This window comes from Hylobates moloch, unplaced genomic scaffold (assembly GCF_009828535.3).
Source record: "Hylobates moloch isolate HMO894 unplaced genomic scaffold, HMol_V3 SCAFFOLD_8, whole genome shotgun sequence".
In the NCBI taxonomy this organism is placed as follows: Eukaryota; Metazoa; Chordata; class Mammalia; order Primates; family Hylobatidae; genus Hylobates; species Hylobates moloch.
This window is the reverse complement of record NW_026652283.1, coordinates 12,065,228-12,082,000: the sequence shown is the minus strand read 5'-3', so window position 1 is coordinate 12,082,000 and position 16,773 is coordinate 12,065,228. Positions and strand designations below refer to the sequence as shown.

The following is a 16,773-nucleotide window of genomic DNA, read 5'->3' as shown; positions in this document are numbered from 1 at the left end:
CCTCAGCCTCCCAAAGTGCTGGGATTATAGGCATGAGTGGGTACAACACTTATATCTCTGGCATACTTCCCAGGGATGTCATCTTAAAAGGCCCTCCCAAACCTGGTGAAAGCGAGATTGTCAGCTCAGTGGCTCAACAGTAATGAAGTCAACACTGACAGTAACAATGACAGGCGGCCAACATTGGTGCCTCCGTCCATAAGCAGCAGGCCAAGCCCATCACCTGGTAGAGCAGAGAAATTGCATTGACAGCTGTTGCAGGAGAATTTTATAGGCTGCCTTTAATTGCTTGTGACCCAGACAAATCCACCTGGAAAAGGGAAGGGATTTGAGAGCCTCTGAAGGTCCAGAGACAAATATTATAATTACCACTAAAATTATTCCCACAGCCTTTGATTGTTCTCACAGTGCTCTTTCCTGGGGAAGAAAGATGTGAACAGTAATTTAAAGAGCACTTTCAAACGTTTATATCATTGGATACTCACTTTACATTCCAAATGAAGGTTTTGGTATTCAGAAAAGCTACACACTAATAAGTAACATAGATTAAACCAAAATCCAAGTTTTCAGACTCCAATTTCTGTGCTTTGTGGGGAGCATATGGCAAGTGGCAGTGAGGGATCCCCCTTGGTGTCTGAGAACACACACAGGGCAGGCAGGCTGCTGAGGCAGGCTCAACCTGTAGATATAGTTATAGCAATGCCTGCCATGCTGAACGTGTAGTTGGCTGTTTACACCTCTGTATGAATTATGAGACGGAGAACAGGGACCGGACCACGTATCAGCCTGTTGTGGTCTTCCTGCTCCTTAACTCAGCTAGGTCCAAGTTCTTGTCCCACGACCAGGAAGAATTAGGCACACAGGCACTGGAGAGTGAGTAGGGCAGAGTAGAATTTATTAAGCAAAAGGAAAGCTCTCAGCAAAGAGAGGGTTCCTGAAAGCAGGTTGCCATTTTACAATTGAATACAAGGGCTTTTATAGAAAAGCTGATGGGGCTGGGTTCTTTATTTGCACAAGGTGTGAATTCCTGGCAGCTCTACCCCATCCTTCCAGTGCGTATGCAGGCCCTTAGCCTGAGTTACTACATATTGATTTATTTCCCTTGCCTCACATGTGTCAAGAGACAGAATTTAGGCAAGCCCACTGTGCATGTTCCTTTATCTGCACAAAACATCTGGTGTAAGCCCTTGTGGTATGTGTGGATTGGGCAATGACCTGGGTGGGTCGGAGGTTCTCTGGGGACCCTTCCCTTACTCTCTGCCTAAAGCGAACAGGCTAATCTCTCTCAAGTGCACAGTAACTCCAGTGTCTATCACAATTAGAGATCTAGTAAGTGACCAATAAACATTTGTCAGCTAAACAGATTAATGAGGACACAGAAAGCCACTACCTGGGCCAAAACAAATATTGATGGACTTGGAAATCAAAATCTGATAATACAGTCAATCATATTAGCAGGTCCTGTCACAATAAGTGACTTCTATATGTCTTAATTTGTCTTAAAAACCCACCTAATACGTCCTCCCAAAACTGGAATCCAACCATAAGAGACCCATTCCTTTGGTCTTTGAGAGTCTCTGTGACAAAACAAATCTTCCTGAAACTGGGTATAATGATAAGCTTGCTTTAAAAAGAAAAAGCAAGAGAACAGGTCTCAGAGTAGCTGTACTTGGGTATTTGGCCTACAGATACACTTGAACACATATAAAATCATGTATGTAATAGTTTGTGCAACAATATTTTTAATAGCAAACAATTGGAAGCACTTCAAGTGTCCACCTACAGGGGATTGGTTAAAGAAATCAGAAGACTTTCTATGCATTTTTACAAAAGAATGAAGAGACTCTTTATTTGTTAATGTAGAATCATCTCTGGGATTTATCATAAAGGAATAAAAGCAAGATGGAGACTCCATGTATAATATCTTAACTTTTGTGCAAGAAAAGGGATGGAATAAAAATACCTATTCTTATCTGCTTTGTTTACATAAAGTAGCCCTGGAAGAATATGCAAGAAATTGATAGAAATGCATGCAGAAGTGGAGGAAATGGAGTGGAACAGGAGCGGAGGGAACAGGTGGAGGAGTGGGAGAAATGGTCTGAATGGGAACATGGTGACAGCAAGGCTTCTTAATGTATGTCTGATGAAATTATTTTGGGTTTTGAACATTAGAATGTATTAACTAATCAAAAAATTAAATTAAATTTCATTTTATTTAAAAGAGAGAATCCCCCCCAAGAAAGTGAGAAGACACCAAGGATAAGCTACAGCACTCCAGGACTCCTCATTTCCTCAGTCTTCCAGAAATATATAACCACTGAACCCCGCAGGTTCTGCCCTTGCCCCACGATAGCACTTGCTAAATTTGTCTGACACTAGAACTACTGAGCCTACCTCAATTATTATTGGGTCTCCTCCAGTCACTAGATTGCTAATCCCTAGAGAGCAGAGTCCACGACTGACTCCTCTTTTTCATCCCTGTGATTCCAGGCATATAAAAGTACTTTAAAAATAAATAAATCTCTGTTAAATGGAATTGAATTTTTCTTACTGCCAAGTCTAATTCTGCTTTCAAAATCTTGAGCATGAGCCAGAGATTTCTTCTTCCTTCTCCTCAAAAAGCATTTTTAGAATCCATTTAGGAAGGGTACACTTGCTGGTTTTTGAAATGGCCTTCATAGTCCCCATAAGTGGACAGAGACTGTCTTTCTACTCACTGTCAAGCAGTGGAGGTAGGGAGCATGGGCAGCATGTTAGGCAAAGGGGAGAGAGAATGGGAGATCCCTGTAAGGTACGTACCTGCCCATGAGTTCAGAAGTGGGAATACTGAATTAGCTGCACATGGGCCCCATGGAGGCAGGTGGAGAACACAAGACTCATAATCTAAAAGGATGATGTAATTCAGGTTTTGTCCAGACAGCTGTCCTATCTAAAAAAGCTCTCTCCATTGAATGGACACAGGACTCCAATGTTTGTTTCTTCACTCACTCATTCATTGACTCTCTACTATGCTCCAGGTAGTGTGTAAGGCATTGAGGTTCCAGCAGTAAGCACCAGAGGTCATGTGTAAAGTCAGGTAGGCAGTGGTAATCGCATGACCAGTGATCAACCCATTCATGTTCTCAACCAGCGCCTGAGTCTACAGAAAGCAAAACCCAGCCACCCCATCAGGGGATGAGCTAGTAGGGGCTAGTTGGAGCATCAGGATCCCAGACAAATGTTCTGATATTCAGGATGGGGCTCCAAATAGAAACTCAGTCATATGAACCCACTGCTGCAGGGGTCAAAAGAGGGCAAGGACTTCATGGGGTATATGGCTGCTCGTAGCTCATATCAGATACCTGATTCACGACAGCAAATTCTAGACCTCACCATTGGGAAGAACAATGTGGCTGACACTCTGGGCAGTATTGGCTCCAGTACTCCACGAGACTAAGCTCCTGTTGGAGGCAGCCTGAGAAAGACAGGGTTGGCAAAGGCAGCACTAGAACATTATCACACATATTCCTGTCTTATATATACTATCGAGCAAAGCTCTCTCCCCTCACACACATTTCCCTCATATTTCACACCACCCTTCTGTGCCCACCCTATCCCATTAAAATTGGCCTGGCTTCATTTTCATAAGTATCGCAATGGGCAGAGAAAAGGAGGACCTAACATAGATTACCCCAGACTCACAGACTTGCCTAGGACACTTTTTTATTCCTTTTAAGTTTACTTCTTTAAGCTTACTGATATGTTTTCAAATCTGGAAAGTTAACATTTAACTTTCAAGATTTGCACAGCACAGAAGGCTGGAGATTTTGCACCGACTTACTCACTAGTTAGCCAAGTGACTTCAGGATGTCATCTGACCCCTCTGTGCCTGGCTCTTCCCATGTCTAATGGGAATGGACGTGCCCATTTAGCCTTATAAGGAAAAATATGTGACGTAAAAGTGCTCTGAAAAAGGACAAACACTACACAAATACGTGAGATTTTAAAAATTAATTTATTTCTAAACTATCTAAAAGTAGGCTATTTGGGATGAAATTAATTATAACATTCTCATTGTAGAATCAAGGTAGGTGACTGGAGCGATAGGTTAGGGAACACTGGGTGTTTTTAAAAGCTGCCTTCTTCATTATCTGTAACAGTAATAGATTTCTTTTGGACTAGAATATCTTCCATGTTAAAGATTTTTGTTTTGATGCCAGATGTAAGGATAAGACAAAAAAAGCAGTCAGTATGCAAGGTTGAATCAAGTCTGACTGCTTAGCTACTTCTGAATATTTTTAGCTCAATTCCACCACTTTCAAAGTATCTGCAGACAAGAGGTACGGATATATTACAGGCTCAGAGCATGGCTTCAGAAATAATCAAAACATCACATGCACTGTCAAGAAAAATGTAGAGATTCTCTTACAGGAGCACAGACAGTGTTTTATGAGCAAATTAAAAAACCACAAATGCAGAATTTGTTGATGTTGTGTCAAAAACAGCTTTGCCCTGAATAAGTGCATGTTGCAGGATAATACCACATGATTCAGGGACAAACTTCTCTCCTCCAGCTGCTCCTCTGACACAGTCTTAGACCTCTTTTATCATTGGTCTAGCATTTGTTTAGCAATTTTTATTGAAAGCCTTCTAGGCTCTCCTTCTAGTGTTGAGAATTCAGCCATGAACAAGACAAAGTCTCTACCCTCACAAAGCTTATATTCTTGTAGGAGAGACAGAAGAAACAAGCAAATAAATATTTACTGTAATGTGGAGAGAAATGCTATGTTAAAATACAGCAGCATAGGGAGATAAAGAGCGAGGTATGCTATGCTGAAGACAGTTGTCAGAGAAAATCACTCTGAAGGGGTGATATTTGAACAAAAAAAGTAACAGAGGGAGCCATGGGAGGGGTTCTAACTGACAAACATAAACATTTCATCTCAAGACAAGAAGGGGACAATAAAAACATCATAAAAAAATGTTGATCGTAGCTCTTTCCCTAAGCAGCCTGAGGGAATCTGTGAAAATGGTTCGCTATTCACTTGACCCGGAGAACCCCACGAAATCATGCAAATCAAGAGGTTCCAATCTTCATGTTCACTTTAAGAACACTCGTGAAACTGCTCAGGCCATCAAGGGTATGCATATACGAAAAGCCACAAAGTATCTGAAAGACGTCACTTTACAGAAACAGTGCGTACCATTCCGACGTTACAATGGTGGAGTTGGCAGGTGTGCGCAGGCCAAGCAGTGGGGCTGGACACAAGGTCGGTGGCCCAAAAAGAGTGCTGAATTTTTGCTGCACATGCTTAAAAACGCAGAGAGTAATGCTGAACTTAAGGGTTTAGACGTAGATTCTCTGGTCATTGAGCATATCCAAGTGAACAAAGCACCTAAGATGCGCCGCCGGACCTACAGAGCTCATGGTCGGATTAACCCATCCGTGAGCTCTCCCTGCCACACTGAGATGATCCTTACGGAAAAGGAACAGATTGTTCCTAAACCAGAAGAGGAGGTTGCCCAGAAGAAAAAGATATCCCAGAAGAAACTGAAGAGACAAAAACTTATGGCACGGGAGTAAATTCAGCATTAAAATAAATGTAATTAAAAGGGAAAAAAAATGTTGATCGTAGACATGCTGTCATTACTAGAGAAGGCTGAAAATGTCTTCAAAGTGTGCAGGGTGGGCTTGTCTGGCACCTCCACCATCACATGAGAGGGGCTTTCCCTGGGTAGCTGCTGCTCCTTCTGCTTGGGGCCCAGAATGACATCACACAGAGCCCACCAGAGCCTTTCCTGCAGACAGGAGGCCAGGCCAGAGGCACCTGCAGCTGGAAGCAGAGTAGGAAGCCGAACCCAGCCTGGGTTGCCTAATCTTCAACCAACTTCCAGATGACTTAGTGGGAAAATAAATGACTCTTGTTTTAAGCCACTGGTTTGGGGGTAGTTTGTTACTCAGCAATAGCCCGCCATTGCAGTATGCCAGGTGATGGTAAGTCCCAAGAGGAAAATACAAAATGCAAAGGCAGAATGAGAACTATTCTGTGGGGGCACAATTTAGTTAGGATGATGAGAGAAGGCCTTGCTGATGAGGAAATAACCTTCGAGTAAGACCTGAAGGAAATGAGGGAGCAAAACACTCAGATTCCTGGAAGAGGAGCATTCTGGTAAGAGGGAAAAGCAGATGAGAGGCATTGAGGCATTGAGGAAAGCATCCTGCATGTTTGCAGACAGCAAAGAAGCCAGAGAGGCTGAAGTGAGGCCGGCAAGGGGGGCAGTGGTAGGAGGTAAGTCCAGGGAGACAAAGGACAACTTACATAGGGCCTTTTAGGTCCCACAGGTAGATTTTAAGCAGAGGAGTGGCACAGTCTGACTTAATTTGGAAAGATCACTCTATCTGCTTTGCTATGAATAGGATGTAGGGTGGAAGCAGGAGAATTGGGTGGGATCCTATTACAATAACCCAAGCTATAAAGGATGGTGGCTTGAATGAGGATGGCAGCAAGAGAGGCAGGAGTTTGGATATGATTTGAATGTAGCGCTGATAAGATTTGCAGTTGTATCCAATGTTGAATGCAAGAGAAAGAGAAACTTCAGGAAGTCATCAGGTTTTAGTCCTCAGCAACCAGCAGGTTGGAGTTAGCATTTACTAAACAGTATTTTTAAAAATTGGCATTTAAAAGCAACAAGTATGGGGGCTCTCAGCATCTTAGTGTTGATCATGTTAAATTTCAGCTACCCATCAGTCATCCAACGGGAATGTCACGAGGCAGTTCGAGGTCTGGAATGCAGATAGCAATTGGAGAATCATCAGCATATAGATTAAGTTTTTTCCCATGCCAGTAAAGAGCTGAGAAAACCTTTGCAAGGGAGGAGACACCAAAATGGAAAACTGAAATTTTAAAGAGCAGAATGGTTAATATTTCTGTGGGATCTTCTCCAGGCCATGTGGCAAATGGTTAAAACGGTGCTCAGTTTAGCTCTTTCTTTCCCTGCTGCTCTGCCACACACCAAGTCTTCACCATGTCAACTTAGGCAAAGCCCAAAACTTAGAGCACTTTATGTGCTGGTGAGAGACACAAAGTGTCTGACTCCCACTGTCTTATTACTTAGGGTTCATGTATTGGGGGTGTGGTGTTCTATGGAGAGGAAGGAAAACACCGCCCCAGTCATGTTTGGGGGCAGGGAAAGAGAGGGGGCTTCTCTGTCTTTTTGGACAACCCTGAACTGATGCTACCTCCTCAGTCTCTGAGTGTGGCACATTTTAGCTTTATCTGTTAAAAATTTATAAGCAATAGAGGGCATGAAATGGATACACTAAACAATATTGCCCTACTTTAAAGATTGCCACTGTTGTGCTGAGCTGAGACCCAGACCTTAGAAGAGAAATCGATTGAGAAAATATAAGTGGCCAACCTATGACATCAAATGATAACTTCAAAATAAATGCCCTCACAGTTGTAAAATCACTACAAATACAGTTGTTCAAGACCTCAAAGCAACTTTCAAAACTTGATTCCATTTTTGCTGCTGCTATCACCAATCTATTGCCAAGAAACTTCAGCCTCATAAACTTGAAAATGTTTGATTTCATTTTAAAAACCTTTGTGACCTAGTAAACTAACAAGGGCTGCCAGGAGCAAAAACTGACATTTAGATGGTCAGAAATGGGCTAAGAGCTTGGGTTTAGAACTAGGACAGTGGACATAAACTCTACTAAGGGAATATAAGGCCATAGTGGAGATGGGGAAGAGAAAGGTCTTGTCACATTGAAGAGCCTGAGAGGAAGATGGTCAGGCCAGACTTAGAAATCTAGCCAAGAGTCCCCATCACAAACCTTTCACTCTGCTATCAGCTAGACAGTTTGCCCCTTTCCCTTTTTACTTTGGGACAAATAGAGATGGTCTTTAAGTTTCATGGCTGCTCTCATTCATTGTGAAATTTTACTGCTCCTAAATATGGCAGAATTCTTAAAGGCCTAGCATAGCAAAGAGAGAAGACTACACTTAGCATTTCGGGTGCACGTGGGAGTAAAGGACTGCACTTTCCACAGAAGATACATTGCAATTGGCATGTAGGATTGCAGGGGTAATGTGCACAGGCCACGGTGCAGAAACAGCCAGTTAGGAGCATCTAAGCTGTGTTTTTCTTTGAACTTTGCCTCTAGAAAATAATACCCCAATGAAGGGGATTGGCAAAGGCAGCCAAGCAGAAGCCACACCTTCACTCCCCAGATCATCTTGCAGAGATTATTTTGGTTGCTTCCCTGGCTAACAGAGGAAGGGAAATATGGGACGAGAGAGGCAAATAAAGGTGATACTTGAGATGGCTGTCAAAGATGAAAAGAATTTTGAGAGGAAGAGAGGGCAGCCCAGGGGCCAATGGACAAACACACAGGGACACAGGATTCAGTTCAATGAGGGAATAGAGAGTTTCCTAATAGAATTATTCAATTTTGTTTTCAAGGCTTCCTCAAAAAGCAGAGCAAGCAAACTCACTGAGAATGTATTTCTTTCTTCCTTCCTTTATTTTTTAGACACAAATATGTTGAGTAAACTCTATCATGTGCCAGGCGCTGTGCTTTGATCAATATTCTGCTATGTCTACCTGGCTGTTCCCCGCGCGGGACATGTGAGCCACTTGAATTTCTGCCCCTCCTTGTTGTTCTGCCCTGAGCATATATATATTCAATATATCTATTGGAGGGGAAGGAGGAAGGGAAAAATAAAATATACACAGGATTTCTGTACTGGTCAGCTGGTTCGACTCCTTGACACACTATTAATTTAAATCACATCAGCCAAAGAGATATGGAATCTGCTGTTTAAAATTTAAAAAAGAAACCTTGAACCAATACTTTTTAAACCTTGAAAAATGTAGGTGGAATACTCTGCTCCCATTCTACAGACTTTGGCTATACAGTTTCTCCTTTGCCTGCCCAAAGAGCAGGGAAGGGTGTTGGCTTGGCTCACACTTGAGAAACTTGGGCAGAAAAAGACCTTGTTCTCTCCATGCATTTATCAGAATAGTACCAGGCGCAGCCCCCAGGAGGCCAGTCAGGCTTTACTGTGCCTGGTTTCCTCTTCAAACTATGATCCAAGTCTCTCTGGGCAGAAAAGGGCCTCACTCGAAGCCACAGTGCTACTCTCACCTCCCCTGCAAGCCACGGAGAATGAACCCCAGTGAGGTCAGAGATCCCCAGAATCACACATACATGCATTAAAAGGGGCCATAAGACCTTCTGTTCCAAGCTGCATATTTCACAGGCCATGGGGCTGAGATGAGAGCAAGGGTACCTACCTTTGTGCCTTGGTAAGGCCATATTTCCACACAACATGGGCAAAAATAAATGAACCCCTTGCTCTCCCTTAATCCTCTGTATTTTGCCAGCATTTCCACTTTTAACCTCTCTCCATGTCCCTTTTGGGAGTGTTCCCTCCCCACAGCTACCTCTACCTATACTGCGAGAAGTGTCAGCTGCAGAGCTGCCTGTTAGTAAGTAGACTCAGGCAATGATGAGGATGTTGAAGTGAGGTATGCCCTCTTGACCTCACCACCATTAGCAGCGCTGGCAAGCAGGAGAGGTAGGGAGAAGCCCAGGCTAAGTGGCCAGAACTGCCGTGAGGCTGGCAAGCAGCCTCAAACTAAAGAGGCTCCTGTAGGCCCAACACAGCTTCCCCAGAACATACTGGCCTAACTAGGCCATGCCTAGGCTCTTTACACCTGCCTTTAGCAATCCTTTTTACTTGCAATCATCTCTGCTTTCTAACCTGATTATTAGCCATCACTGCTGAGAGCAGGCTAGAGACTAACTTAGTTGATACTCACTTTTCCTGTACTCCTTATTTCTCTCTTCCTATCACAGAGGACTCATAAAAGTGAGTGAGCATGTAGTGACAAACAGGATAGTCACAAAGTCAAGACTGCAGATCCGCCACCTTCCTTCTTTTCCATAGCTGAACGATCTTGGGTGTGAGCATGAAAATGTTTTTCTGTGCAAGTAGTATTAAAAATTAACAATAAACAACCTCCATGATTAGGCAGCCTCTCTCTGCATTTTCAGGGTCATCCAAATGATATCCTCAAAACCAGAAAAATCTCAGAATGCATGATTTTATATAATCTGCTTTTCATAGATAAGAGATATTGATAATAGAGCTCTTTAAAGATTTTGACCATTCATGCTGGAAAAATTCCTATTTTTATACCCCCATACCCAGTTTAGGCAACTGATCTGGAAAATAGAGTAGAAGGATCTCAGATTCTGTGTTGGGTGCTACCCACCATAAAGTAGGGAAGGGGTATATATCCAGCATGCAACAAGCTGTCCCAGGGCAGATCTTATGGAAATGAGGCACAGAAGGGATTTCCTTCCCCTCTCCCAGGAAAGCAGGAGTTTTGCACCCTCTTTGGATACAAAGGTGGTGTCCATTCATTGTGATCTTCCAAAGACTAGGTCAGAGCATCTCATTCTCCAGCTCAAAAATTCAATAGCTCAACCCTAAATCCCAATTCACTTCCAGACTCGTTGGTCTTCAGAATCTGGCTTTACCTACATTCCCATCTTTTAAGGCTTTGTCTATAAAATGAACAAGTCAAGATGAACTATTCTTACTGCGCTTTAAGTCCCACACTCACCCACCTTTAGACTTTTTTCAAGCTGCCTGTCATGTCTTCCTCACCTCTTCACCCATCTCTGCAGGTCCACATCCCACTGTCCAAGGATAGCCAGAGGCAGAAATTGACCCAAAAGGAACTGATTGGAAAGACAGAAGAATATCTCATGAAGACCAAAAGCACCAAGTACACCCAGACCTTAGAAAAGACCAGAAAAAGAAACTGGGAAGCCCTAGGGAGCAATGATTCATTTCTCTCGCTCTCTCCGCCTCTCTTCCTTCCTCACTAATCAAATACGCTGCTGTCTCTACTTTCTCCCCTGAGGATGATCTGTTGTTTTCAGTCTCCACTTTCTCATGGACACCTCAGGCTCCTACGTGTTTTCTCAGCTTCAAGCCCACTAACCAACTGACTAGCACCTACAGTGTATCTCAATTCCCAGTGTATGGTAAAGCAGGTCAACTTGCCCACTGCACTGCCTCTCAGCTGTTTAACTCCCCTCCAGCCAGTCATGGCCAAGGAGTGGGAGCCTCCAGTACAACTTGGCAGTGCTTCTGTGCATTGCTGAGAGGCCAACATTCTCATAGAAGCAGGACGTGATCTAGGCAGACTCCCCAAAAGCTTCCTACTTCAAAAATCCAGCCTAAATTCCAGCTGCCTCTTGAAGCTTCTTCTGATTCCACCATCTAGACATAACCTTCTGTCTTTGAGTATCTTTCAATAGTAGGTGACAGCTTGATGTCCTTTTCTGCTGAGTACCTTCCCTCCAAATTTTCTCCTTCTAACAGACTCCCCCTCCACCCTCAGGCCAAGAAGCAGCACTGACCCAGGCTAAGCCAAGTATTGTAGTTTGCACAGATTGTCTTGATACCAATACTAGAAAGTGACTGCTCCTAAAATGTGAGATAGTCTGAGCCGATGAGATGAGCTACCTTCCTCTAGGATCCTAGAATTTCTTGGCTACTTCTGGAAGCCTCCAGTAAGATACTATAAGAAAGAGACAGCGATTGGTGCAAGCTGGCCTAAATGGAACAGAAAGGAGAACGAGATGAAATGTGGTTGGAGCTCCAGGCAGCATCCAAAAAATTAAGTCAATATCTGGGATTCCCAGGCGTTGTCCTTATTTCTGTCTTTCTGAAGCTCTTAGTCTTCAAGTTATCTCAGGATCCTAATAAATCTCTGTTTGCTTAGGGTAGCCATAGTTTGCTTGTAGCCAATGAGATGTGGCATGCACAGCCCTTTAAACCTTCGTTATGATGCTCATTACCTTTTATATTGAATTATCCTTATTTGTCTACATATCTTCTTTCCCCTGTGAGCTTGTGAGATTCCTAAAGAAAGCAATCATGTATCGCTGCTTTTTGAATGCCCCCAAAGCATGGAACATAAGCTCTTATAATGTGTTCAATACCTGACTGACTGAATGAATAAATATTAGAAAATGTACATTGTCTGCCAGGTACAGCGGCTCGCACCTGTAGTCCTAGCTACTTGGGAGACTGAGGAAGGAAGATTTCTTGAGGCCAGGCATTTGAGACAAGCCTGGAGTTTGAAACATAGCAAGATGCAGTCTGTATAATTTTTTTTTTTTTTTTTTTGAGACAGAGTCTCGCTGTCGCCCAGGCTGGAGTGCAGTGGCGTGATCTTGGCTTACTGCAGGCTCCACCCCCCAGGGTTCACGCCATTCTCCTGCCTCAGCCTCCCAAGTAGCTGGGACTACAGGTGCCCGCCACCTCGCCTGGCTAATTTTTTGTATTTTTAGTAGAGACGGGGTTTCACTGTGTTAGCCAGAGTGGTCTCCATCTCCTGACCTCCCAATCTGCCCACCTCAGCCTCCCAAAGTGCTGGGATTACAGGCGTGAGCCACCGCACCCAGCCTATAATTTTTTTTTTAATTAGCTGGGCATCGTGGTCCATGCCTGTAGTTCCAGCTGCTAAGGAGGGTGAAGCAGGAAGATCCCTTGAGCCCAGGATTTTGAGGCTGCAGTGAGCTATGATCATGCCACTTCAGTCCAGCCTCAGCAATAAAGCAAGACCCCCATCTCAAAAAAAAAAAGAAAGGCCAGCCCTATTCCCATGATCAGGTGCTTCATGAAATTGGGAAATCTGTATGAATAAAAGGGAATAATCACTGCCTAAATCAGTGCTTTGGGAGATGAATGGTATGGTTTTCTACATGGCACCTGAGTTTCCTGAGGCTGTTTCCTTCAACATGTCCGTGCCCAAGTAAGACGCAGGGATACGGATGGATGCAGCCTTTGTTTAATAAGCCTTCTATTTGACATGCTGCTTGGAGAAAGAGATAGGAGATGACCCTTTACCATCCATCTTGGTAGTCTTATAATCACCCCTGAAGTATGGTATACAGAGAAAAAGCCTTCTTGTCACCCCCTGTAAAAGGCATGAGCATTGCTTCTTATGCAATCCAATCTGTTGCATTCTTTGGTTTCAATATGGCCCAGAAAATGTCTGAGACAACCAATCCACACCCAAAAACCACAGGTACTGTGGTTTTGCAGAAGTACTTATGGTTGGGTCCATTTGCTCCTGGAAATGTGTAAAGTCTTGGAAAAACCAAACTGACCATTCCAAAGTGGAACTGGAAAAGGAGTCCTGAAAATTTCATGTAACTAACTTACACCTTCTCTTCAACTTCTGTCTCCTCCTACCAAGTCAGCTCAAAAGCCCTTTGGAGGATTCAAATGTGTCCTTTCTTGTTGAGAAGCTACCCTCTCTAGACCCATGAAAGGCTGCAGATTCTCTCAGCCTAAACTCACATGTCAGTCTCCCTCCAGAGTCCAGGGCTGCCAGGGCTAAATTTTAAAAAGAGACTCACCCCACCCTTTCCTAATGACAGCTGCCTGTCTTTAGCTTGCTCCGAAACAAGTACTGAGGCTGTTTCAGGGACACCAGTGGTGGCAGCCCCTAGCTTACACTTGCTTAGTCACTCCAGAGCCCAGAGAACCTTTGTCCTTCCCACATGCTTGGCATTTCACAAAGCTATCTCCCTTAGGACCACTCAGCTATAACATTTTCCCAGCATGTCTTCTCCTTGTCAACATGACACAGGACTGGCAGCCCTTCAAAGTGAGAGAAAGACACTAGAGCAGGCAGGCATGCATGCACACACACAAGGAGGAGGGAGAAGAGAAAGACCTCACTAAAGGGGCAGCACTGATTTTAGCTTAAACGTAAAAGTGCCCCTAAGTAGCAAAAGCTTAGCAGTGGACATCTTATTTTGATAAGAAGCTATGGGAGGGTTCAGTTTTTTCATGCACTCTTCCCAAAAGCCCTTAACAGATTCTTTAGACAGGACTCCATTTTGGTGTGGCCAAAATGCAGCCACTTCTAGGGACTAAAGTCTCCACTGGCCTTAATGTTGCCTACCAAAGATGCCATCCCCTGCTGACCCTTTTAATGCCAGCACCTGTGCCTCATCTGGCATGGATAGAGCTGGCAATGCCAAAGGGCTCTTGACTATGTGAATGCACTGAACTTGGGTCTCCATTGGACAGGTCCTGCTATGGTGTGCTTCTCTGCCTTTGCAAATTGTTCTCTTTGCCTAGAAGGCACCCTTGCCCTTCCTCTACTTATTTACCAGAAAACTTCACCTACTTAAAAGTTGGCTCAAGTTGTTCCTCATCTGGGACTCCCTAGACACCACTAGCTGCACCCATTGCAACGTGCCTAGGCCTCCGTATTGCAAACGTCACACTGTCTCGCATTTGTCTTTTGATGTCTCCATCCAGCTAAAAGTTTGTGTAGACCTTAAAGGCATAAAAATGGCTTTTCATGTCTGTATCCCTAGCACCTAGCACAGCTCCTGCCATATAGAAATCTATAAGAAGCACAAATGCCATGAAAAGCTAGGGAAATGGTTGGTACTGAAAGATTCTTCCTTTTCTTGCCACTTTCATTTAACAGAAATAAATTTTAGTACATGCTTGAAAATACTGCTTCACTTTCCTACTGGAGAACTACTCATCCTCCATGCAAAGTGGGCCATCCATGGCAGTAACCCTGACCTCCTCCCCCGATTGTCAGGCTAGGCGTATGACCCAGGCTGACCAGTTAGAGCATTCCATTTCCAAGACCACAGTAACAGGTTCAAGGATGAGCATATCACACAAAGAAGTCCAATCAAAGCCTTCTCTGAAATGTGATATCATATGAATGCAGAGAAAATGATCTCTCCTCCTAGATTGTAAATTATCATATAGATTTAGAGCTGCTAGTTGCCTCCTTTCTTCCTCACCAAAATTAAGCCAAAACACAGAGGAAAGCACACATAAAGATGTAGCGAGACACAGAGGCAGAGCCCTAATATGTTGTTTTGATACCTAGATCCAGCTGTGCCTGAAAGCAGATCCATCTCATCCTTCCTAGTTATTAGAGTTTAGAACCAGGTCAATTGCCATCTGTCTCATCGTTTTTTCACCTCTTCAGCTACTTGGAGTCAAACTTTTAACATTTAAAACCAAAAGGGGCTTAATATACGTCTTTTTTACTCAATTATAAAGTGAGAGTTTTTCCTGTACCCATGAAACTCTTGCTTAATTACTGTATTTCAAACACTAAAAATTGTTTGGGGAAAGCCCACTAGCCTTAAATGATCTCAACTATTGCTAGTATTTGGTGCTGTGATGTAATCTGACATAAATCTGACATGATCTATTTAAAAGAGGACAAAACATTTTAACATAGATTTAGTAATTATTCTCAGAGGAATTGAAACTGTTTATTATCATAATTGAAACATTTAAAGATCACTTTCGGAAGCAATACCCTGGCAAAAATAATACTGCTTTTGGAAGGAAACATAGAAGATTATCTTCCTGACCTTGGAGTAGGGAAAGAGTTCTTAAATAGAATTCTGAAAGCCCTAACATTAAAGAGAAGAAAATCAATAAATTGTACCATGTTAAATTAAGAACTTTCATTCAAAGATATTATAAGACAGTGAAAACATAAGCTACAGAGTAGGAGATGATATTTCTAATAGTTATCTATCAAAGGACTTGTATCCAAAATATATAAAGAACTTCTACAAAGCAATAAGGAAAGTGAAGAAATTCAATAGAAAAGAAGTAGATAAAAGGAATATCGAATGGTCAATTTGATGTTAAAAGGTTCCCAGCATTACTAATTATCAGAGAAATTCAAATTAAAACCACAATGAGACACCACCACAAATCCAACAGAATGGCTAAAATGAACACAAGAGTAGTACCAGGTTAAACCTGGCACTATCTTGTTGGTAGAAGCATAAACTGGCACACCACTTTGAGAAATGGTTTCAAATATTTGTTGACACTGAAATTCTTCATAAAGGGTGCTGGTAAGGTTCTGTATCTTGATGGGTGTTGGGTGTAAGGGTGTGTTTACTCTGTGTCAATTCATTGAGCTGTATTTATGTTTATGCACTTTTCTGAATATGTGTTTGACTTCAGTGCTATCAGGATCGACAGCAGTGTTCAAGGTCTGGGATCTCCAGCAACAGCAGTGCAAGCCTGGTCAGCAGCACCCTCATGACGTGAAGTTGGGGAGCTGTGCCAGGGTCGAGCTCTGTTCTGTCTCCTGGTTCTCCTGTCCCTCATTACCCCTTACATTAGCCAGAGTCTATTTCTGTTCCTTGCAACTCAGAACCCTAACTGGCACAACTCTGCATAATTTTTACATAAATAATTAACTTAAGATTATAAGTTGATATTTGATTAAAAGCTTATACATCCAAAGTTATCAAACTATTTCTTTTGCCATTTTTCTGATTGAGAAATGGGGTAGCTTATATTTAAGTTATCTTTTATCCAGGCATAAACACAATAACATACAGTTCATGCTTCCTCAAGTGTCTACTCAAAGGCCGCTGGTGTAGTGGTTAGGTACTTGTACTCTGATGCTAAACAGACTGGGGTTGGATTCCCAGCTCCAGTGTTTGCTGGCTGTGTGATCTTGGACAAGCTCCCCGACTTCTCTGTGTCTCAGTCTCCTCAGTTGTAAAATAGGGATAATACCTTCTTCGTAAATGTATTATGACAAAACACATGTAAGACATTTTAAATATTAGCTATTATTATAATTATTAACATGAAAGAGACTCAGGCTCTGTGATTTCTTGAGTAGCATACCCTGCCCAGGCCTGAGGCAGCTGGAAACAGAACAGAAGGAGTTTCT

General features: G+C 42.9%; 1 protein-coding gene across 1 annotated transcript; it reads left to right on the top strand.

Annotated features, from left to right (window-relative positions):
* The first annotated feature begins 4,990 nt into the window (after positions 1-4,990).
* LOC116472712 (large ribosomal subunit protein uL22-like) lies at positions 4,991-5,601 on the top strand. Its single transcript, XM_032758015.2, has one exon. The coding sequence runs from the start codon at positions 5,009-5,011 to the stop codon at positions 5,561-5,563; it is 555 nt and encodes a 184-aa protein (XP_032613906.1). The 5' UTR covers positions 4,991-5,008; the 3' UTR covers positions 5,564-5,601.
* Positions 5,602-16,773: the final 11,172 nt, after the last annotated feature.